This window comes from Ambystoma mexicanum, chromosome 3q (genome assembly GCF_040938575.1).
Source record: "Ambystoma mexicanum isolate Mex_15411 chromosome 3q, UKY_AmexF1_1, whole genome shotgun sequence".
NCBI lineage: Eukaryota > Metazoa > Chordata > Amphibia > Caudata > Ambystomatidae > Ambystoma > Ambystoma mexicanum.
In genome coordinates this window covers 888670138-888695505 of record NC_090926.1, presented here as the reverse complement: position 1 = coordinate 888695505, position 25368 = coordinate 888670138, and the positions used below count along the sequence as shown (strand labels likewise).

Below are 25368 nucleotides of genomic sequence, written 5' to 3'. Positions count from 1 at the left end.
TCAATATTGGGGAGATCCATCCCTTTGAGGATCCAGATTTGGGCATGTTGGAAGAACAAACTGGGACAGGCTACTATGGGGATGGCTAGGAGGAGGAGGAGGAGGAAGAGTAGGAGGAGGAGGAGGAGGAGGAGGAGGATCATCATCATCATCATCCCCCGGTTACCGACTCCCCTGTCGATAACCAGCCTGTTTTGAATGAAGTGCTGTCCAGAGCGGCAGAACACTTCCACATTGACACCCAGGGTGCTCAGGAAGAGAGGGATTTTTCCGAGGAGTTAGTGGGAGAAAGGAGACCTGTTGCCCAGGCCATCCCTATCCTTAAGTCTATACAAAGGAGATTAGACCGTTCCCTTGTTAATCCCCGACTCACTAGGGCGGTAAACCCCAGAGTTGAGGAGCTTTTCAGGGCAGCCCAAACAGACCCAATGTACATAAGAGGGCATCTGAAACCGGACTCCCTGGTAGTTACTAACACCCGTAAGAGGGCGGGAACACCCATGTCATCGTCGGAAGCTCCTCCCGACAAGGAGAGCAAGAAGATTTATGGCTTGGGCAGGAAAGTAGCCTCCACTTCCACCTACGAGTCAAAGATTGCCAACTCCACCACCTTGATGGCGAGTTACAACTGTCACCAGTGGGAAGAAGTCGCGGCGCTCATAGATTGCGCCCCAGGACCCTTAAAAAGCCAATTGGCACGAGTTTCGGCGGAAGGAAGAGCCGTGTCCGGTTGCATATTAAAAGCAACCTTTGATGCCTCGGATAACGCCGGCAGATTGATAGCAGAAGGTACTGTTATCAAAAGGCATGCTTGGTTGCGACAGTTTGGTTTCAAAGCCGAAATCCAGGCTTCATTGATAGACAAACCGGTGGAGCCGGATCTAATGTTTGGAAAGGCGGTCGAGGACGTGCTGAAAAATGCCAAGGACGAGTATGAGATACTCGAATCCCTAGGCCAACTAACCAATAAACTCCCTAACCAGAGAGGGAATGGCAATTTTCGTCGCCCACACGGACAAAATTCCCAGAGAGGGTCTAACTATTCCCAGGGGCAGGGTACACAATGGAACAACAGCCAGCAGTCTACCCAGGGTTATGGCAGGGGTCATGAGAGGGCGTGGTAAGGGTAGAGGCAGCCCCAGTAGAGGCGGCGGCACGTCTCCACCAAAACAGTGACGTTCCGTTCAGGGTCCCTTCTCACACATCCCCAGTAGGGGGATGCATTTCCAGCTTCACCCAAGCTTGGGAAGGGATCACTTCAGACAGATGGGTGCTGTCCACAGTGTCTGCAGGATACTGCATAGAACTGTTAGAGCGTCCCCAAAACCACCCTCCACGACAAAGAATACATTCTTTGGACCACCAGAAGATCCTCCTCGAGGAGATCGTCAATCTTCTAGCAAAGGACGCGATAGAACTCGTCCCGGGACACCAGGTAAACAAGGGTATTTATTCAACTTACTTCCTTGTGCCAAAAAAAGATGACAATGCGCCCAGTATTGGGCTTACGGCCTGCAAACAAGTATGTCAAGCCCCAAAAATTGCACATGACTACTCTCCAGGAGGTAATCCGCCTCCTAAAAAAAAAGGGTATTACATGGCAACATTGGACATGAAAGATGCCTATTTTCATATTTCCATGTTCCCAGCGCACAGAAAGTACTTGCGCTTCAAGGTGGATAGTCGGCACTACCAGTTCAAGGTACTGCCCTTCGGGATAGCCTCGGCTCCAAGGATATTCACCAAGGTACTGGCGATGGCGGCAGCACACCTACGCAGGGAGGCAGTCCCGGTGTACCCTTACCTGGACGACTGGCTCATCACGGGGGAGACCCCAGTAATTTGCAGAACAAACATTCAAAGTACGATCGACCTCCTCTTCGAATTAGGCTTCTCAATAAACGAGAAGAAGTCCAGTCTGGTGCCAAGCACCTCCAAACAGTTCCTAGGAGCTATCCTAGACACGCAAGAGGGGTTGACCTTTCCATCAGAGGAAAGAATTCGGAATATACTGCTGCAAATTCAGCAATATCAGGCCGGTTGCCAGATAACGGTACGCAAAGCAATGCGTTTGCTAGGCATGATGACGTCATGTATTTACCTGGTCCCCCACGCGCGCCTGCGCATGCGTCCCATGCAGGAATGGTTGGCGGAACAGTGGTCTCAGGCAACTGGTCAGTGGGACGGTCTAGTAGTCGTTTCACCAACACTGGTACAAAGCCTTCACTGGTGGACAAGAGAAAATCTGTCCAAGGGGAAACCCTTTTACGATCCCGAGATACAGGCGGTAGTCACAACCGATGCATGCCTGACAGGGTGGGGAGCTCACCACCTCCACCACACAGTTCAGGGTCTGTGGTCTCACTCAGTGGCCAAGAATCACATCAACCTGCTAGAGCTTCTGGCAGTATTCAGAGTGCTTCAAGCGTTCAAGCCCTACTTGCTGAATCTGTCAGTACAGATCCGGACGGACAACACTACAGCCATGTTTTACCTAAACAAGCAGGGAGGGACTTGTTCGCCAAATCTGTTCAAGCTTGCCCAGAAAATTTGGATATGGGAACTCAGACGGAAGATCTTCCTGTCATCTCAACATGTTCCAGGCGATCTCAATTCTCTGGCGGATGCTTTGAGCAGAAATCCCCTCCCAGAGGAACACGAATGGTGTCTACACAGAGAAATCGTAGAAGTCATCTTCTCTCAGTGGGGTTTCCCCACTATAGACCTATTTGCCACAAGTGAAAACGGACAGTGCCCACGATTTGCATCCAGGTTCCCCTAGCCAGACTCCCAGTGGAACGCCCTGTGGATGAACTGGTCAGGGATGTTTGCGTACGCTTTTCCACCAACATCTCTCATCAGGAAGGTGGTCAACAAGATGAACAGAGAGTCAATGACGCTCGTCCTAGTTGCTCCCATGTGGGCGAGACAACCGTGGTTCCCACACCTACACAGACTAGCGGTGTGCGAACCCATCAAACTCCCGGGCTGGTACAACCTACTGTCCCAGCACCAAGGTCAAACAGTGCATCCTCAACCCAACTCAATGAACCTAGCAGCATGGCTCCTGAGGTCATAGAGTTCGGACATCGCAAATTATCTCAGAGGTGTATGGACATCCTAAAGGAATCTAGGAAGCAAACACGAGGCACTGCTACTTTGACAAATGGAAACGATTCGTTATCTGGTGTCAGAATAAGCAAGTCCACCCAGTTGATTGCACTCCTTCCACAATTGTCACATACATGCTCCACCTGCTGGATGCAGGACTGGTATTTAAATCACTGAAGGTACACCTGGCAGCGCTGTCAGCATACACCACATCCCATAACAAGGTGTTGTGGTGGAAGATACCAGTGGTTAAAGCTTTCATGGAAGGAGTAAAGAGACTTCACCCTCCTATTTCAAACCCACCACCAGGATGGGACCTTAACGTGGTGCTAGCTAAACTCACGGGCCCCCCTTTCGAACCCATGCATAAAAGCAGTCTCAAACACCTGACTTATAAGACGGCCTTCTTAGTAGCAATAACATTTATATGAAGGGTCCGTGAAATTCAGGCTCTGTCAGTGCAGGATCCATTCTTTACAGTTCATAAAGATAAACTGGTTTTACGTACACACCTTAGGTTCTCACCTAAGTTTATTTCTAAATTCCACATGAACCAGTCCATCGAGCTTCCGGCTTTCTTCCAAGACCCACAAAGCTCGGCTGAGGTGAAACTACACACCCTAGATGTGCGTACGGCGGTCCTCTACTATGTAAACAAGACCAGACCGCTAAGGAAAACAGATCAGCTGTTTGTCTCCGTAGCTACAGGCAAAGAGGGAGAACGTGTCTCTAAATGTGCCATCTCTAAGTGGATTGTTAACTGTATCCAGCTGTGTTACTCTATTTCTGCATTTCACGCCAAGAGCCCACTCTACTAGAGGCATTGCGACCACTCTGGCTTTCGTTGCAAATGTACCCCTTGAGACAATTTGCAAAGCAGCTACTTGGAGCTCTATTCACACTTTTACTCAGCGCTACTGCCTTGACACCCATTCCAAGACAGATACTCAAGTGGGACAAGCGGTTTTAAGACATTTATTTGCTCATGACCCTTCTCACATCCCACCTCCTTCTTACACTCCTCGCTAATCTATGCACAGCATGTGATCTAAGCAGATTCAACAAGCCTCAGAAGAGATGCATTACTCACCGTAATCGTATTTCTGATGCTTGTATCTGCTTAGATTCACATGTGACCCACCCTTTCTCCCCTCTGAGAGAAGGCGCATGGATGCTTGTAGTCTTATCTATCAGCTTGGATAATCTGTACTCACGCTACCCCTCATGCTACCTCATGTCAGAAAAAATACAATCTGAGGGTCCTACACGCGTGAGGGATCATTGGTACAGTGGACGTCACACTAGGGATAGTATTACTGGCACGCCATGTGTCGACACCCATTTTCGAGTTTCGAAGAAAAACTGTAATGCTCCGCAGCTTCCACTAGATGTCGGTCTATGCACAGCATGTGAATCTAAGCAAATACAAGCATCAGAAAAACGATTACGGTGAGTAATGGATCATGTGTGTGTGTGTGTATATATATATATATATATATATATATATATATATATATATATATATATATATATATATTTCTGAGGCTTGTGGAATCTGCTTAGATCACATGCTGTGCATAGGCCGACATCTAGTGGAAGCTGCGGAGTATTACAGTTTGTTTTTCGAAAGTCGAAAATGGGCGTCGACACAGGGCGTGCCAGTAATACTATCCCTAGTGTGACGTCCACTGTACCCATGATCCCTCACGCGTCTAGGATCCCCAGATTGTTTTTTTCCGCCATTCTGGTCGGAAGCACTTCATCGGAGTTCCCTGGCTTTGCCATATTTGCACTCAAAACTAATTCTAATTTGCCCCGTTTTGTCACCCTTACGTCGATCAGCATCTCGACGCCAAACCGGGGAGGAGATCTACGTCGAAACCCGACGGATTGGGCCTTGAGGCTTCCGCCTCGGCTCGGGCCTGGGCCGCTGGCCTCGGCCCTACAAGTAGGGAGAGTGGGGGGTGGTACACTTCCACACTCGGTTATAGACACCTTCTTACCTACACACACTTGCCCGCTGCCCACAGGCGCGTATGGAGGGTACGCCCTTTCAGTTTTGCCCCAAGTGTAATAAGAAATACCCTTGGGTAGATAAGCACGCTACGTGCAACCTTTGCCTGCCCAGAGACCACCCCGAGGCGGGTTGCAGGGCCTGTAGCAGGTTTAAGACTAGAACTCTTAAGGACCGCTCCACCAAGCGTTGGGCCCACCACGCCAAGCCAGCAGCTATGGAGGCGGAGGGTACCTTCAGCGACGGCAGCGACGCCGGACTTTCGGACGGCGAGGGCACCAAGGCGTCGAAAGACAGCCTAACGCACGTCCCCGGCCTCGGAAGGTCGTCCGTCCCGGCGACTATGGGGAAGTCCCCCGGCGACAAAAGCGTTACACATACACACGCTAAACACAAAAAATCCACCCGAGATTCGACGTCGTCGAAACCTCGGAAAGAGGCACAGAAGGAGCGGTCCGAAAGGACGTCCTCTGGGCGGTCCCGGTCGAGGTCGCCGCACGACGTCAGGCAAGCCTCCACACTTGCACATAGTGCCTCGCCCATTAACATCACGGAAGATCACTCGTCCGGAGACGAACACGACTTCCATCCCCAGCCTGCACCCCAGGGAAAGGGTACATCACTTGGTAGTAAGGAGGGCCCAGTTTCGAAGCCTAGTTCGAAACACAGGGATTCCACCTCCGATCCTCGACGCCAGCCGTCGAAAGATAAGGGAAATGGTAAACACACTTCCACCCACGGGGAAGGGGGTAAGCAACAAAGGAAACAACCCTTACAATCCCCCACAACAAGAGAACTGACTTCCCAGTCCAAGTCTTCTCAGGGACAGTCCATAGAAAGTTCCAGCAAGGTCACCCCAAGCTCCAAAATCTGGTCATGCGAGGACATTGACAGAGTAATGTCAAGAATGTCTTCCTTAGCAAATTTCTTCGAAAGACACCCTGACCAACTCCTAGCTTTAAACCCTCAGGAATCTTCTCCCTCAGGTTCAAGGGACCCTATCCCTTCAAATAAAAGGCCCCGGGTCGAGACACCATTAAAGGCTTCAGACCCCTTCGAGGTCCAACCCTATTCTTGCCTTTTCCCTACAGGCCAAGGAGACTCTTCCCTTATAGAGGGTCAGGATTTTGAGACACCAGAAGATCTCGCAGTGTCAGATTACTACGGGGAGGACGAAGACGAGGATGAGCCAGAAAATAGCCCAGATATTTTCAGAATGGACTCACCAGTCGAAAGGGAAGCCCAAGTGTCTGATTCCCCAATAGATAATCAGCCCCTCCTGAATGAACTGCTCTCTCGGGCAGCTAACCACTTCCACATAGACACACAAGGTGTCCAAGAAGAGAGGGACTTCGCGGAGGAACTAATAGGGGAAAGGAAGACAGTAGCCCAGACCATTCCCATCCTGAAATCTATTCAACGCAGAATAGCACCATCCCTTATCAACCCAAACCTGACAAGAACTGTAAACCCGAGAGTAGAGAAGCTGTTTAAAGCAGCCCAGTCGGACCCTCTATATATTAGAGGCCAACTTAAGCCAGACTCTCTAGTCGTAACTAACACCCGCAAGAGAGCTGGAACCCCATTATCTTCCTCGGAGGCTCCCCCCGACAAGGAAAGTAAGAAACTCTATGGTTTTGGTAGAAAAGTAGCTTCCACGGCAGCCTACCAAACCAGAATCGCGAATTCCACCACACTGTTGGCCAGCTACAACTGCCATCAGTGGGAAGAAGTGGCAGCACTAATAGATTCCGCTCCCGAACCCCTTAAGAGCCAGCTATCTCGCATTTGTGCAGAGGGAAGAAACGTCTCAGGCTGCATTTTAAAAGCAACTTTGGACGCCGCAGACAATGCGGGTAGGATTATAGCAGAGGGGACTGTCATCAAAAGACATGCTTGGTTGAGGCAGTCGGGATTCAGAGCAGAAACACAAGCTGCACTCTTAGACAAACCAGTGGAAAGTGATCTCCTGTTTGGAAAGGCAGTCGAGGACGCTCTAAAAAACGCTAAGGAGGAATTCGACACCCTCAAATCCCTTGGCCAGTTAACTACAAAACCACCTAACCAAAGAGGGAACGGCAATTTTCGTCGCCCCCGCGGCCAAAATTCCAATAGAGGAAATAGCTATTCCCACACCCAGGGTACACAGTGGAACACCAACTCACAACAGTCTACCCAGGGGTATGGTAGGGCTAGTAGAAGAGGACGTGGTAGAGGCAGAGGCAGCCCCAGTAAAGGAGGCGGCACGCCTCCACCAAAGCAGTGACGCTCATTTCAGGCTCCCTTCCCATGCAACCCCAGTAGGGGGACGAATATCCAGCTTCACCCAGGCATGGGAAGGGATAACATCCGACAGATGGGTGCTGTCAACGGTATCCAAGGGGTACTGTATAGAACTACTGCAACGTCCCCGAAACCATCCTCCAAGACAAAAAGTCCACTCTTTAGAACATCAGAAGATCCTCCTCGAGGAGATCTACAATCTGCTCCTAAAGGACGCGATAGAACTCGTCCCAGGACACCAGGTAAACAAGGGTATCTATTCAACTTACTTCCTTGTGCCAAAGAAAGATTTAACAATGCGCCCAGTATTGGACTTACGGCCTGCCAACAAGTATGTCAAGCCCCAAAGATTCCGTATGACCACGCTACAAGAGGTAATCCCACTCCTAAAAAAGGGGGATTACATGGCAACCTTGGATATGAAAGATGCCTATTTTCATATTTCCATGCTCCCGGCGCACAGAAAATACTTGCGCTTCAAGGTGGACAGTCGCCACTACCAATTCAAGGTACTGCCCTTCGGGATAGCTTCAGCACCAAGGGTATTCACCAAGGTACTGGCGGTGGCAGCTGCACACCTACGCAGGGAGGCAATCCCAGTGTACCCTTATCTGGACGACTGGCTCATAACGGGGGAAACCCCAGGAATCTGCAGGTCAAACATTCAGAGGACTATCGACCTCCTCCACGAATTAGGCTTCTCTATCAACGAGAAAAAGTCAAGTCTGGTGCCAAGCACCTCAAAACAGTTTCTAGGAGCTATCCTAGATACTCAGAAAGAATTGACCTTCCCTTCGGAAGAAAGAATTCGGAATATACTTCTGCAAATTCCGCATTATCAGTCAGGTCAACAGATAACAGTACGCAAAGCTATGCGGTTACTGGGCATGATGGCGTCATGCATTTACCTGGTCCCCCACGCGCGTCTGCGCATGCGTCCCATGCAGGAATGGTTGGCGAAACAGTGGTCTCAGGCAAGTGGTCAGTGGGACGATCTAGTGGTCGTTTCGCCAACATTCGTACAGAGCCTACACTGGTGGACAAGAGAGAATCTCGCAAAGGGGAAACCCTTTTACGATCCCGAAGTACAGGCAGTGGTGACTACAGATGCATGCCTGACTGGGTGGGGAGCTCACCATCTCCACCACACAGCTCAGGGTCTCTGGCCTCACTCAGTAGCCAAGAACCACATCAATCTGCTAGAGCTTCTGGCAGTATTCCGAGCGCTGCAGGCGTTCGAGCCCCATCTACTGAACTTGTCGGTGCAGATCAGGACGGACAGCACGACAGCCATGTTCTATCTGAACAAGCAAGGAGGGACTCGTTCGCCAAATCTGTCCAAGCTTGCCCAGAAAATATGGATATGGGCACTCAGACGGAACATCTTCCTGTCATCGCAACATGTTCCAGGGGAGCTCAATTCCCTAGCGGATGCTCTAAGCAGAGACTCCCTCCCAGAAGAACACGAATGGGTCCTTCACAGAGACGTAGTAGAAGATCTCTTCTCTCAGTGGGGTTTCCCCACTATAGACCTATTCGCCACAAGCGAAAACAAACAATGCCCAGGATTTGCATCCAGGTTCCCCCAAACGGACTCCCAGGGAAATGCCCTGTGGATGAACTGGTCAGGGATGTTTGCGTACGCTTTTCCACCAACTCCTCTCATCAGGAAGGTGGTGTACAAGATGAACAAGGAATCAATGACGCTCATCCTAGTTGCTCCCATGTGGGCGAGACAACCATGGTTTCCACATCTACGCAGGATGGCGGTGTGCGAGCCCATCAGACTCCCAGCCTGGTACAACCTTCTGTCCCAGCATCAAGGTCAAACAGTGCATCAGGAACCCAACTCTATGAACCTAGCAGCATGGCTCCTGAAGTCATAGAGTTTGGACATCTCAAATTACCACAGAGGTGTATGGACATTCTAAAAGAGTCCAGGAAACCAAATACAAGACACTGTTACTTTAACAAGTGGAAAAGATTCGTTATCTGGTGCCAGAATAAACAAATCAACCCGGTTGATTGCACTCCTTCCAACGTTGTAACATACATGCTCCACCTGCTGGATGCAATGTTGGTTTTTAACTCTCTGAAAGTACACCTGGCAGCCCTCTCGGCTTACACCACATCCCATAACAGGGTCTCGTGGTGGAAAGTACCAGTGGTTAAAGCCTTCATGGAAGGAGTAAAGAGACTTCACCCTCCTATTTCGAACCCACCGCCAGGATGGGACCTCAACGTGGTGCTAGCTAAGCTCATGGGCCCCCCCTTCGAACCCATGCATAAAAGTAGTCTCAAACACCTGACTTATAAAACGGCCTTCTTAGTAGCCATTACCTCCATAAGAAGGGTCCGTGAAATTCAGGCTCTGTCAGTGCAAGATCCTTTCTTTACTATCCACAAGGACAAACTGGTTTTACGCACACACCCTAGGTTCTCACCAAAATTCATATCCAAGTTCCATGTAAACCAGTCGATCGAGCTTCCGGCTTTCTTCCAAAACCCACAAAGCTCGGCTGAGGTGAAACTACACACCCTAGATGTGCGTAGGGCGGTCTTATACTATATAAATAAAACCAGACCGCTAAGGAAAACAGATCAACTGTTTGTCTCCGTAGCTACAGGCAGAGAGGGGGATCGCGTCTCTAAGGGCGCTATCTCTAAGTGGATTATCAACTGTATACAGCTGTGTTACTCTCTTTCTGGAAAGACTCTGCCTTTTACGCCAAGGGCCCACTCTACTAGAGGCATTGGGGCCACTCTGGCTTTCATTGCAAATGTTCCCCTCGACACCATTTGCAAAGCAGCTACTTGGAGCTCTATTCACACTTTTACTCAGCATTACTGCATTGACACTCATTCCAAGACAGATACACAAGTGGGACAAGCGGTTCTAAGACACCCGTTTGCTCATGACCCTTCTCACATCCCACCTCCTTCTTCTGGTACTGCTCGCTAATCTATGCACAGCATGTGATCTAAGCAGATTCCACAAGCCTCAGAAGGGATACATTACTCACCGTAATCGTATTTCTGATGCTTGTATCTGCTTAGATTCACATGCGACCCACCCTTCCTCCCCTCCGAGAGAAGGCGCATGGTTGCTTGTAGTCCTACTTTTCTGTCTATCTGCTTGGACTATCTGTACTCACGCTACTCCTCATGCTACCTCATGTCAGGAAAAACACAATCTGGGGATCCTAGACGCGTGAGGGATCATGGGTACAGTGGACGTCACACTAGGGATAGTATTACTGGCACGCCCTGTGTCGACGCCCATTTTCGACTTTCGAAAAACAAACTGTAATACTCCGCAGCTTCCACTAGATGTCGGCCTATGCACAGCATGTGAATCTAAGCAGATACAAGCATCAGAAATACGATTACGGTGAGTAATGTATCCCATATATCTAAAGGTGTGATGAAAATGGTGATCTTTTATAAAGCATTCATATGCATGTCGCAAGTCTCCTTTCATCCGTTGTACCATTCTTGTGAATTATAGCTTTTAAATCCAGCGTCATGATTGTTCGTGACAATGCATCAGTCCCAACATTGAGTAACACATTCTTTTATCATTGTAGGAGACTTTAAGTTTGAGAAAGCAGACAGTGAACTGAGTGAATCTCCAGGTCCAGGGAAAGGCACTCCTGGATCAACACGAATGGTCACAAGGTTGCGAAATCCAGAGAGCAAGCTAAGTCAGCTGAAAAGTCAACAGGTTGCTGCTGCTGCACATGAAGCAAATCGTTATTATAAGGATGGCAAAGAGGTTGGTATTATTCACAGATGAAATACATGATTTGCACTCCATTAGAATACCTTCTCAACAGTAAATGATATACAAATTGGTCAAGCAAAGGATTGAACCCTTGACACTCTGAGAATACATAACCAACTTGATAGTCATTTTGTCAATTACTGAAAGCTAAAAGTCTGCCTTGTACAATATGTATAAAATACGTGAAAACCAGAAACCTAAAGGGACTCCTTATTCATATTCAGCCTTTAATGATACAAATGATCTCTTTATCAGATTTAGAGATTCTATTTTTATCAATAGAAACGAAGTATCTGTTTACATGCAAAAATTGTTCAAAATTCAGCACAAACGTCAAACATTTACAATTCCCTGTACACAAACTGACACTATAACTGCGCTTAAAGATTATTGTGCTGTGTCTCAGCAATCCCCTACAGGTTTCGGTCCTGTTAGAAGGGACCTTGTTATGAGATTATTTGACAGATACACCTTGCTCCTATAAAGGGACAGAAGAACAAGTCTATTGTTACTAGGCAATCAAATGTCTTGATTTCTTATGTGTTCAACGGATTTTGTAATGCAAGTAAAACAAATTAATGTAATTATATTCACTGTTCTTTGGCAGCACCCTAATTACCAACCTGTTTATTGTATATACACCATGTGTTTCAAGGCGAAACAAGGCAAGGGTGGGGGGGCGAAGGGAGGGCGGGAGAACAAGGATGACAGAACAAAAAGTGGTCCAGCTAGGCCTTGTGACATTCGGAATGTGCAAGTGCAGTAACAGAAGTGCAGGGTTAGGGGGGATTGGGCAGATGTACCAGTCATGGCAGAAGGGCCCGTGAGAAAGTGAGTGCCAAGGGAGGCTACGTGGAGAGAGCCAGGGGAAAGCATAGAGTGTAGGGGAAGGAAGGTGCACGAGCTAAGTGTGAGGTAAGGGGCTGGAAGGGCTCGAGGGGTGCAGGCCCGGCCAGTGCAGGAGTGGGCCCGGAAGGGCAAGTGCAGGTTGAGGGGCGGGTGGTGTCGGGGGATACCAAGTGCAGGAGTAGACTGGACGAGGATGGCTTGGTGCCCTGTATGAATCAGAAGGAACCAGTCAGCCGGTCAGTCGGTAGATGGATACATTAGCAGGTCAGAGGGAAGGAGGAAGAGAAAAGGAAGGTCTTGAGAAGCTTCTGGAACTTAAGAATATTCGGCTCAAGTCTGAGAACTGCAGAAAGGCCATTCCTGAGGGAGGCAACTGTGGAGGTGAGCGACTGTGTTTAGAAAAGTGTCTGATCTGCCGACAGTTGGAGCTAGAAAACAGAAGGGCTCTAGCAGGAAGTATTTAGACAGAGTTGGATGCAGCAGTGTCCCAGGCCACAAAGCCTTGTGGATGATGCAGAGGGTCCTGAACTTGATCCTCGCATGCAACCGGGAGCCAGTGAAGATATTTTTTGGGCTGGAGAGATGTGGTCCCTGGGCTTAGTGCAAGGCTAAGTCTTGCAGTCCTATTCTGGATTAGTTGAAGGGGGCAAAGGGATGAGTTAGGCAGATTGAGGCTGTTGCAGTAGTCCAGCCTGAAGAGGACCAGAGCTCTGGAGACATTGAGTTTCTGGGGTAAATTGAGGAAACGGAGAATGCCACAGAGGAGGTGCAGCTGAAAGGGGCCCTTCTTGGCAATGTCTGTCATGTGAGGAGGTAAGGCGAGAGAGAGAGAGGAGTTGAAGATGACACCAAGGTTTTTCACCTCACAGGAGGGTGAGGGAGGGAGCACATGGAGGGCGGCTAAAGTGTGGGATGGAAGGAGGGAGAAGCGGTCCCAATGAGAAGGATCTCTCTTACTAGCATTTAGGCAGAGATTGTTAGCAGTGCACCATGCCTGATTAGTAGACGGGCAGTCAGGAATGAGAGAGAAGAGGAGGCGGCTAGGCGGTAATCTTGAAGGAGAACTGTGTGTCATCCGCATAACACTGGAAGTTCGGAGAGAAGGTGGAGATCATATGGGCTAGAGGTGCCATGTAGATGTTGAAAAGCTAAGGCGAGAGGATAGAGCCCCGAGGGACACTGCAGGTGGAAACTGTGATGGAGGAGAGAAAAGGGCCCAGTTGAACCTGGGAAGGTCATTCAGAGAGGAAGGTCAACCAGTGCAGAGCCAGGTCTGTGATGCCAAGGGTATCACAGAACCGATTTGTAAGGGTGGCATGATTGACTATCAAAAGCAGAAGAAAGGTCAAGGAGGATGTGAACGGAAGGAGAGTTGGCATCGAGATTAGAGAGCTAGTCTTCACAGGTGTTTTTGAGTGCAGTTTCCATGCCTCTTGCCACTCTGAAGCCAGACTGACGGTCGTGGAGACGACCAACACACTCGGTTTGGTGGATAACCTGGGAGATGGCCATCTTCTCCAAGATCTGTTAAATAATGTAGCTGTACTATTAATCTTTCATCATACCTGTACAAACGTACTCTACTCAGTATATCTGCTCATCTAGTGATCACCCCAGGAGAAACCTTTAAAACAGGAGGATCAATTGGTTATCAACATCTCTTCTGTTGTTGGAACTTCACATACAAGTACTGCAAGACTAGCTCTTCTCGTACTGCAAGAGTGTCTTAACAGAGTTATATAGGCTACCTCTTTTCATGTATTGCAAACAGTCTGTACTATTTTCTAAGTAAAAGGGCGATCATCAATGTGTTTGTATATTTCTGAGACTTCTGGATCTTGCTTAGAATCTCATGATTTTTGCATAAGCTGAGATCTAGTGATTGGTGTGGAGCATTGAGCAATTTATTTTTGATTTTGAAACGGGACGTCGACTGGGCGTTCTTGTAATATCTCTAATATACGTGTTCTGTACCCATGATCCCTCACACGTCGAGGTAGTCAGATTATTTTATTTTCCCCACCATCGGGTTGATCGCACTTTGTGGAGTTAGTCGAAGTGGTATTTTTGCTCATGATCGAGCTTATGATTAAGATTTCTGTGGCTTGGGTATCTGCTTAGAATGAGATTCTTCCAAAGGCCGACGGCGATGGGTGCATATTATTGCATGACTTGTTTTCAAAGTTAAAAAAAGGGACATCGACTGTGTGGGTCTTTAATACCAAGCCTAGTGTGACGTGTATTGTACCCTTCGTCCTTCACCCCTTGAGGTCCCACAGATTTTTTCTGCCATTTTCTTCGGCTGCATACTGCAGTGTTGTTGTCACATTAGGTGACTTAAATTTGCTGCCGTTTCTTAAAACTTCTTCGATCAACAACCGCAGCCTTTTTTTCAATGACATTTCCAGAGAAGCAGCATGTCAACGACCGTTTGCACATTTGATGGTTCACTGCTTCGCCCTATACCATTCTCTGGCCTGTACAGTAGGGAGTGTTGGGGGTGAATTCTATATTCTTTCTCTTAGAGAATGTATACATTTATACACTCGACTTCCCTGCCTCTTGGGTATGGAAAATACTCCTTTTAAATTCTGCCCTTCCTGTAACAAAAATATCCCTGAAAGGACTGCAATCACTGCCTCTGGAGAGACCATTGCGACACATGCTGCTCAGCTTGTCAGCCTTTCGGCCTAAAACATTTAAAGATCGACGCACCAAACATTGGGCCGCCATGCCGGCTGGAGCTTATTCAGATATCAAAATGGGTGCTGAAGAGTCAGAAGAAGAGCAAGGCAGTTCCAGAGCACAGTGATGCAGAGGAAAATATGGTATCTGCAGATTCCTGTGTGCTAATCCCCTCCCCCCCCCCGGAAGGCAGGTCAGCGGCCCTGCTATGGCGACTACACCATGTGACAACACTGAAAATACATAACCACCAGCCATTCGTCTACAAAATCGTCAGAACATGACCCTGCGGTGTCTGAACGCACTTATGGTTCCTCTTCCTCGACGCATTCTTCTGGGTCAACCTTACATGGAAGACGAGACGTATCTAAACAAGCATCAAGCAGAGCCTCCACTGCAAATAAAAAGACACTGGTTGACTTTTCGAAAGAAAGCCCACGTTCCTCAACGTATGCCAAAACAGACGACCGATTCGTCAAACACTTCAAACAGCGGTCGAAACACGCACGCACGCACACACACACACACACGAGGAATCCTCGACCCAAGAACAGACTCCATTGAAAGACACTTTACACACAAGCTTTATCCCCTTTGTCGGAGGCTTTACATTCACACCATCCATCTGATCCTGAAGAGGTTGTATTCCCTCTAAAAGATGCACCGCGAGCTGGTTTATTGACTAGAGAACGGTTTGAAGAGACGATGGACAAGGCATCATAGTTTGTTACTTTCATGGAAAATACCCAGTGCGACAAAAGCACATTGATTTAGGGTCCATCCTCCATGTAAATCGCCCAGGTTATAAAAGGAGATCTCTACACCACCACAAGATGAGATGGTGCAAGTGGTACTCCTACGTCCCGTCCCCTTTCCTCCAAGCTGTATGGAAACCTTTTCAGCCAAAAAAAAGTCTTCCCCTTTAAATTTATATGTACGTGGGGGCGCAGCCTGAAGGCAGCGCTCCACTGACTCTGTCCACCAGCGGCACTCCTCAGTCCTCTTTTCCGCCTCAACTGGAACAGACCGCTTTCACCAGTGTTCCTGGGTTAGGCCTCCGGCCTTGTAATTCCTTGCGTTTTCCCCGAATGAAGTTATTCTCCTTTTCTTTTTTCTCTTCCAATTGTGAGGTACTACTATGTCCTCTGGTGCCACGGTCCTCCCTGGCGCATGTTGATGGCAGGTTTCAGCAGGTTTCTAGCCTGCAAGGGTTCCTTACCAAGGTCAGAACTTCACGCACACTGCTTCCGGTGCCTTGGCCCAGACCACGGCTGGGACGGCTGTTGCGCGTGCGACTCCTTGACCCTGCACGGTCTGAAGAGTCGGTTGGCCAGGTGGAGAGAGCTCTTCGACAGAACCCCTCCAGAAGTTGTAAAAGCATATGTCAAGAGGGAAGACCAGGCCCAAGGTAGGTGCTCTCTTCTCCTCTGCACCCCATAAGGGCGAATCCTTCCCTGGGAAGCGCCCAAGAGGGAGGGCTCTCCCAGGTCCTAAACCCGGCAAGGGGACTGTGGCTACTCAAGCTACCGGCCTGCGGCCCAGGGGTCGCAAGATCCTACCAGTCGCAAGGCTCTATTACTGGGCTTCGAACTAGTATCGGGCCCAGGTCCGAGGCGGCACCTGAACGCAGTACTACCGGCACCATGGCTGAAGGCAGTCCACCTCCCAGGTCTCAACCTGATTTGCAGGGAAGGTCCGATCCTTCGCTATTCAGCATGCAGGTCAAGACCGGACCCAGCTCAGCAAGCGCCACGCCTCAGGCATGTGACGTGGAGCAGGATAAAATGGCCGCTGGGCCAGACAAGATGGCAGCGCACCAGTTGCCTTATCTGCAGGGAGATCAGGCAGGTGAGTGCTCATCCAGGTGGGACTGGGCAATGCCGGTTACCTGGTCCACGTCTTAGCCTTCCACTTCACAGGCCGGGTACGCATCCCCCAGTGGGGCAAAACGGGGGCCTCTAGGACATTGCAGCCATAAGGCCCCGCCCTTATGCCCTTGACCGCCCCTACGCCCTCGGATAGGTTCTTCGAGATTGCCACAGATGGGCACCATCCTCAGGGGTGTAATCGGGGACATGCTCCCTCCGGTGGTGCTGCCGGAAGTTCCACCTGGTCTTGGGTCCAGCTCAGCCCCTGGCTCCCATGCCCTCTCCACTCACTGTGGCTCAGCCCCCTAAGCAGCCCCTGGCACTGCCAGTCAGCACGTCACAGCTTCTGTGCCCAGCACTCCTCCTGCACCCCCAGATCTGCAGGACCCAGCGGCAGACACAGACGAGGAAGAAGACCTGGACACGCCGTCGTCGGCTAAAGTATTCCATGAGAGGCTGGTGCCCTGGCGGAGTGTCTAGGCATATCTCGGGCAGAGCAACCCGAGGCAGAGGGTTCCTGGCCGAAGTGCTTACACTTCGTCCTCCCACGAAAACTGGCTTCCCTCTTGAGAAGGATGTGGAATCTTTGGCCAAAAAGGACTGGGTCAAGCCACACTCCACCCAGCCTACCAACAACCGCCTGTACGCCAAATACATACATACAGAGGATTACCTCTTATTGTCGGTGCACCCCCAACCACATTCCTCTGTTATAGCAACGGAATCGCTATACTGCAAACCGCGGTCTTACTCACCGGCATCAGCTTCTTCACTCCTGGGAAAGTAGGAAAAGCTGCTGGTCGTTTGGCAAGAAGATCTACTCAAACCCCACGCTCCACCTGTGTCAGGTCAATGATGACCCCATGTTGGCTGCTGTTAATCAGAAGTTGTGGTGGGAAATTGCAGACTTCCTTCCAGGGCTTCCTGCCCACAGCCAGGCACGGTTCAATGCAGGGCTGGCGGAGGCGAAAATCGTGCAACAGGATATACTGGAGTCAACATTGGCCCACATTGACACCTCAGGCATCTGTATAGCCACTGACATGAGGGCGGAGTGGCTCAAGGCAATGAAATTCAACCCAGATGTACAGTAATGCATACTCAACCTGCCTTTTGAGGGGGGAGACTTGTTCCTCTCGACAACAGATGAGGAACTCGACAAGAAAAAGAATAGCTAAATCTTTGTTTTAACGAAAGCCACACCCAAGACTTAGTCAGGCTCACCAGCGCTCAGACAAGGGTCGGGCCTTTGGAGGCTTTAGGGGCTTCCAGGAGAGACGGTCAAGGCAACCTGACGGGTCTCCATGCCAGCACAGATGCAAGCAGCACAATGCGGCTAACAAGGATTTTTTCTAGTCCCCCCTCCTCTTCTTTACCCCTCTTCTTTTTTCTTTAGTCTGGCTGCCGTTCCTCTGCTATATAGCGAATGCCCTTTAAATGCTGCCTGTCTTGCAATCGCAAATTTCCCTGGAAAGATGCCCATCGCCAGTGAAACGTGCCTCCCACTTGACCACGATGAGTGGCATTGCAAGACTGTAAACCTTTTTGGGACAAAACCTTAAAAGGCACACTAAGCGGTGGGCGGCCGACGCCATGCAGGCCGAGAGTCACTCCCCCACCAGTGCTGTCGCATTGGTCAAGGTTTCTGTCGACAGCCACTGCTCTGCTTTGGCAGCCGTTGACCTAACTGGTGAACCGACGCGTTCCCGCATTTCCGTCCCTGTTAGGTAAGAATTGGTGCAGTCATACTGTGCAACACTACACAAGACTCATCTGCTTGGTATTAGGTAACCCACCTTTTGGTATAGGTCTGTACTACACAAGTTGGTAGTGTGACTGAGCAGCCAGGCCTATCTCAAGAGGGTTAAATGTGAGCTGTACAGATGAAATCAGTCAATAGAAGTAACCAAGTAACACTTACTCTCTGAAGGTTTCAGTTATAAATATTTATTTACACGTTCGTTTTAGTTAAGCAGTCTTTAAAAAAGACAATTGTTTGTAACAGTCAAGCAAACGTTGGAATCACTTAACAAAGTCAATAAAGTTGGTGAATACTCTTACATGCTAATACATTTCTCCTAAACCCTGAAGTGACTTCAATGACAAGTATAATATTGCATTTATCTTAAACACCAATATACTTTTTATACTCTGGGTTTCAGGAAGGAAGGGTTAGAAAAATAGAAAGGTTATAACATACTTTCTTATAATGTGAAGACAGTTTGAATCCTCTAATGAAATATAGGTAAGCCTTTCCTAGAAGTAAAAGTGTAACAAATTACAACCTATGAAGGGTACACGCAATGCCAAAGTCAATAGATCAGTAGAGTGTCTTTAAAGAACCAGGACAGCCAAAGTCAATTGGACCAAGTCAATGGTTCTGATGCACTTCTTGGATAGTCTTTCACAAAGTCAGTTCAAGAAAATCACTGAAGGAACACAATCTGTTAACTCTGTGAAAGGGGAGCTGAAATCAACTCAAAAGGTTAAGCCAGTGCACTTAAGTGATAACGCACAATTTATGGGAATAAGGTAAGTACCCCAAGCCCCCACCGTACCTCTGGTTTGAAGAAAGTGTTCCAGTTGGATTCCGCCTTGCCTACACCCAAGCAGACCCTTGTTCTTGGGCCTCAGTCGTGGGCACAAGAAGGAGGACGTCTGGTGGGCTTCTGCGACGGTACTCGGGAGAGGACCTCAGCTACAGATTTTCTTTGATTCAGCGGCTCTTCGTGGTTTCAGCACCTCGCAAGCAGTATATTCGCATGAATATCCCTGTTTGCACTTTCCTTGCTCCTGGACTTTGGTGAGGGGAATCTGGATCAGCATTTCCTGCTTTTGGAGGGACCTTAGGAGGCTCTTTGAGCTTGTGGCCAGATTTTTTCTGTGGAAGACGTTGCACTCGATAATGGCATTGGGCTTCTGCAGCACTGGAGAGGCACAGCAAGTCGGGAGTTGCGCCAAAGTAAGAGTTGGTCTCAGGGCTAGTTGGTCACACCAGCCCAAGGGGAGAAGTCATTCCGTCTGGAGCTTGTCGATGCAAAAATGGAGGCCAGCATTAGCAGCAAGGCTTCACTGGGCACTTCAAGGTCCAGGAGGTTACCGCAGGGTTCTCTTCATTTCTTTTTGGATGTTTCTTCCAGTGGTCGGCTCTTCCTGTAGTCCAAAGAACCTCACTTTTTAATCTCGTTCTCATTCATTCACAGCCGTAGGCTGTCAATCACCTAGCAGGTTGGCTGTCCTTCCCGGACAGCCATCCGGCCAGTCGGGACTGGTTTCGGTCAGGCATAACTAGAGACAAAGGACAGGAGTTTTGGGACCCTCCCCTCACTTTGTCTTTCTAGACATACTGGATCCAGTGGCGGGCTTCAGGTCTGAAGCCCGCCAAAGGCAAAACACATAAAGGGCTCACACCTGTCTAAATTTGCATAGTAAAAGCCAAGAAAGATCTCACAAACAGAAAATGGTGAAACAAGAAGTCAGGGGCTTTTGAGGAGAGTTCTTTGAAATGTGCTAATTCTTCTCTACCTTGGACTCTAGGACTTTTCCCACTCATGTATTTTACTGTGATTTAAACACTGTTTCTTTCGGGTATGGAGTCTGACAAACTCCATAGGCCTCTTTTTACATTGTGACACAAAGCACCTTCAGTGCAGTGGCACATTTTAGTCTTACAGATACCCCTAAGGTTTAAATATCTTCTCTTGGATAAACTACTGTTTCCAAGAGCAGTAAAGTGAAAATGACTTTACTTAGATTTGCAACTTTCTAGACCCAGCACTTCGCTGGTGGACAATGGAGAATCTGTTGAAGGGAAAAACCTTCCACGATCCAGCGGTGCAAGCAATAGTTACATCAGACACATCACTCTCCGGGCGGGGGGCACATCACCTTCATTACACAGCACATGGTCTGTGGACTCGCATCACGGCACAGAACCATATCAACCTGCTGGAAATTCTAGCAGTATTCAAAGCGCTTCAAGCATTTGAAGCACAGCTGACAAATCATTCAATGCAGATCCTAACCGACAGCACCACTACAATGTTCTATATCAACACGCAGGGGGCACACATTCTCCAAATTTGTCCAAGCTAGCACAGAAAATATGGGAATGGTCACTCAGACGAGGATGTTCCTTACTTCCCAACATGTTTGTTTTGTTTGTTTATTTTATTTATATAGCGCTCCGGACCCGGGAGTAAATGGGCGCTGGTACAGGTTACGAAGCACAATAAATGGTAATTGACATATTATATACATTATATACAGAGAGTACGGGCAATGGCAATGAAGACATCCATTAAAGACATAAGTGATACATGTACAGTATATACAGATGGTAGCTGTGTCTAGCATACTAATTGGCTTTGTGCCAATAGCCACCCAATGGCAAGCTTCCTGAAGGACTGGAAGGAATTGGCCGACTTAATGTTTAATGGCAGGGAGGTCCAACGTTGGGAGGCGAGGACCGTGAAGCTAGAGCCTCCGGCTCTTTTAGAGAGAAATCTAGGCACCATGAGACATAGGGTGTTGGAAGATCTAGTAGTTCTGATGGACTGCTTCCAGGTGAATTTATTGGTAAGGTAGGGGAGGGGGGCTAAGTGGTTGAGAGCTTTGTATGTGAGGCACAGAGTTTTTAGGTCAGTTTTTTGTTGGATGGTGAGCCATTTGCATGTGATTCTAGTGTCAGAGATATGCTCTCGCCTAGGAATGTTTAGTGCTACTCGTAGCGCATTGTTTTGAATGACTTGGAGTTTACTAATTATAGCTTGGTTGGCACTTAGATATAGGCTGTTGCAGTAGTGTAACTTCACTGTATGAGGGCTCTCGCTAGTGTAAGGCAACTATTAGTAGAGAGAAAAGGTGTACAGGCCCGAATTAGTTTTCCTGTATAGGCAGTGGAGGAGGCGGTTAAGTTGACTTGCTTGGTGAGATTGATATTGGCATCAAGATAGAAGACAAGAGTTTTCACATTTTTGGCGGCAGGGATGGTGTTGCCATCGATGATGATTTTGGAGTAGTTCGGGCTCAGTTTTTGTAGGTTGTTAGGTGAACCCACAATGAGCAACTCGGTCTTCTCGTCATTCAGGCAGAGGCCATGTGTGGCCATCCATGCCTGAATGACAGAGAAAATGTCATTGATCCTGGTGACATCAGTATTGTAATTGCCAGATATGGTGAGGAGTATCTGGGTGTCATCCGCATAATTTGTATAGGTGACACCAAGACGATCCAATTTATCAAAGAGAGGCATTTTTTTAAATTTTTTTAAAACTTTTATTTATTGGCATAAAGGTTAAGACAGGCACAGTTCAAATTACATAGCAATGAGCTGACAACATAACCGTAGAATCGGCACCACACCATGGTTAAATTATACATCACAAACTGATGACAACTGACATCGCAGAGAGCCGTCAAGAAGCACAAAGAAAAAGCAAAAACCAGTAGGAGAAGTTGGATCACCCGTGGCATGTCGGATTGTCCTGGTAGGGGAGATGAGGGCAGTTCCACTTCATCTCTGCCACTTAAATAGCTACAAAATTCCGACCAGACATTTTTGGGCCGAGATGTCGGAGGTAGGGATCCAATGTATTCCTCTTCGCACATTTGTGTCCAGGTAAGGGCCTTCAGCCACATCGTAAAAGTGGGAGGATTGCGGCGCTTCCAGCATTGCAATATGCATCTTTTGGCCACCATAACACTTACATTCACAAATTTTGACATTTTCTGTACATTCTCATCTTCCCAAGCACCAAATAGTATGGCAAGTGGCTCCATATTCACCGGAGAACCAACTATTTCGGAGAGTGCCTCTGTCACGGCTGTCCAGAACGTGTTGAGGGCGGGGCAAGCCCAGAACATGTGTACGTGGTCTGCTTCATAGGATTTGCATTTGGGGCACACGGGTCGGGGTGTCTGTGAATGACGCAACTCTATACGGTGTGCAATAGAGCCTATTAAGGAGCTTAAATTGTATGCAGCGGAATCTGGCGCTCAGGGAGACCCTTCGTGTGTGTGTGTGTGTACACATTATGCCCCAGAGATCTTCTGTGTTTTCCACTCCAAGTTCCCTAGCCCAAGCCTCGCGTGGTTTAAGAGAGTTGTCCGCAGTCTTATTCAGTTGCATTTTGTACAGATTAGAAATTATGCTTTTGGCACCTCCGGAATTTGCTATATATTGTATCTCAGGAGAGTCTGGGGGTTCAGTAGGGCATGAGGGCCACATAGTCCGTACTGCAGCTCTAAGCCTATAATACTGCAGCATTTCGAGTGGAGAATTAGAGTGATCAGGGCGCCATGTTTGGGGGGTGATAAAAACACCATCGGGGAAGAGGTCAGCAAGGGCACGGTATCCCAGGTTTTCCCAGTAGCGTATGAGATTTTGGTCATGTGTGGGGGGGGGATTCCGGGGAACTGCCACAGGGGAAGCCACTTGTAGTATGGGCGCTGTTCCTGGTCAGAGCCTAGGATGCTCCTCCAGGCCCTAAGCGTAGCAGCCACCGGGTCCGCATGAGCATCTGTTTGGAATGCGCGGTGCAGTAACATGGACATATTAGTTCCACCTCCCGCCAGTTTCTCAAGTTTTACGTGTATGGGCGGATTCTGGAACGTGTACCAATGGGAGGCATGCTGGGCCTGTGCAGCATTCCAGTACAGGCCAAGGTCTGGGGCCGTGAAACCCCCTTTGTCATAGGGCAGCGTCATGTGTTGCCACTTCTTGCGGACTGAGCCTGGATGCCAGAGAAATTGTGCGCACTCCGAGTGGAGCTTCTTGAAGTATTGAATCCCAGGCCAGATCGGCACGTTAGCAAAGACATACAGGAGTTTGGGGACCACCACCATCTTTATTAGAGAGAGTCTGCCCGCTAGGGATAGAGGTAGATTGCGCCATTTGGAGAACTTGGAGAAGACTAGCTGAGCTGCTGCCTCGTAGTTGTCTGTCAATAGAGAGGCCGTGGCTAGTGATATTTGTACCCCGAGATACCTAACCCCACCCGGGGACCAGCGTAGGGGGTACTCACAAGACGGTTGTTGGGTTGCCACAGTAAGAGGGAAAATTTCAGACTTGGAGTAGTTGATTGTGAAACCTGAGAACGTACCTATCTTGGTGATATCACGGATGATCGGGTCCAAATATGTGGAAGGATTTCTGACGTACAGGAGCACGTCATTTGGATATAGAGAGATGATCTCTGGTGCATCCATTAATCGTATGCCTTTATTGCCGTGCCTTCCCCTTACATGGTCAGCCATGGGTTCGATAGCGAACGCAAAAAGGAGGGGAGAGAATGGGCATCCCTGACGAGTGCCCCTGTGTAGCGTAAAGGGAGAGGAGGGAACAGAGTTTACAAGACCTCTAGCTCGTGGGTCCGTGTATAATAGTTTTATGTAAGAGGTCATTTTTGGACCCACACCCATTTACTCCAGCACGGCCCACAAATATTGCCATGAGACCATATCAAAAGCCTTTTGGGCATCTAGTGTTACCGCCACCGCGTCCGCGCCTGGGTCAATTCTGGACATTACATTAAACAGGCGGCGGATGTTCAGCGCTGTGGATCGACCAGGGATGAAACCGCACTGGTCCTCATGGATCATGTGGGACATGAAAGGGAGAAACCTGTTAGCAATTATCTTAGCAAAGATTTTCGTGTCAGTATTAATAAGGGATAGGGGCCTGTAAGACCCACACTCATCCGGGGGTTTTCCAGGTTTGGGGAGGACAGTTATTAAAGCTTCTCTAAGGGAGGGGGGAAGGCAATTCAAACGAAGTGATTCGGCCCAGACCCTGTGTAGCACAGGCGCTAGTATAGCCACATGCTCCTGGAAGAACTCAGAAGTGAGCCCATCCGGGCCAGGCGCCTTGTTTTTAGGAAGGTCTGATATCACCTGAACAATCTCCTCCAGGGTAAATGGAGCGTCTAATATTTCCCGGGTGTCTTGGGAGATAAGGGTCATAGGGATGCTCTCAAGGAGGTCGTCTAGGTCTTGGGCAGAGTGTTCTGGTTGTGGACCATACAGATTGGCGTAGAAGCTAGTGAAAGTGTCTAGTATGGACTGATCTGACCAGTGCCTCACTCCACTGCCATCTATGATGTTGTCAATGCGGGTCCCACCAGTCTCAGCACGCACTAGCCTGGCCAGGGTTCTACACGGTCTGTCCCCCTCCACATATCTACGGGCCGCAACAGGGCGTGTATAGTATTGTACCTCCCTCATAGCGTGTGACTCAAACTTTTCCAGCTCTGATCTGATCGCAGCTAGGGTCATTGGGGACTGAGTGGTCAGGTAGTCCTGTTCAAGTGCTTTAAGTTTGGTTTCCGAGTTGGTTAAGGCCTGCCTTATAGCTTTCAGGACCCCAGCTTCCCTAGAGATGCACATCCCCCTGATATAAACCTTGAACGCATCCCACCGAATCCCTTCGGGTGTGTCGGTTGTATTGTTCTTTTTAAAGAATGTAGTTATATCAGCTAGTATCACGGCTTTAAAGACAATGTCTGATAGGGCGGTGGACTTGAAGCGCCAGTGGGGTCTTAGCGGCACTGCGTCTCCGAGTTGAATCTGTAGGAGTACGGGGGAATGATCAGATAGCGTGCAAGCAAGGATCGTGACACCTGAGACCTTCCCCACCAGTCTGCCAGAAAGTAGAAACAGATCTATTCTCGAGGAACTGTCATGCACAGTGGAATAGAAAGTATAGTCTCTGTCATGGGGGTGGAGCGTTCTCCATACATCATGTAAATTTGAGAGAATCCATATGTAAGAGGAGA

General features: G+C 48.8%; 1 protein-coding gene across 6 annotated transcripts in view; it reads left to right on the top strand.

Moving 5' to 3' along the window:
* The window catches only part of BPTF (bromodomain PHD finger transcription factor), a 2119711-nt gene that overhangs the window by 235465 nt on the left and 1858878 nt on the right, over window positions 1-25368 (top strand). For all 6 annotated transcript variants that reach the window (XM_069655028.1, XM_069655026.1, XM_069655024.1 and 3 more), the window contains exon 7: window positions 10996-11183. In XM_069655028.1, coding sequence (XP_069511129.1) covers window positions 10996-11183 — 188 coding nt within the window. The remainder of the gene's footprint in view (window positions 1-10995; window positions 11184-25368) is intronic.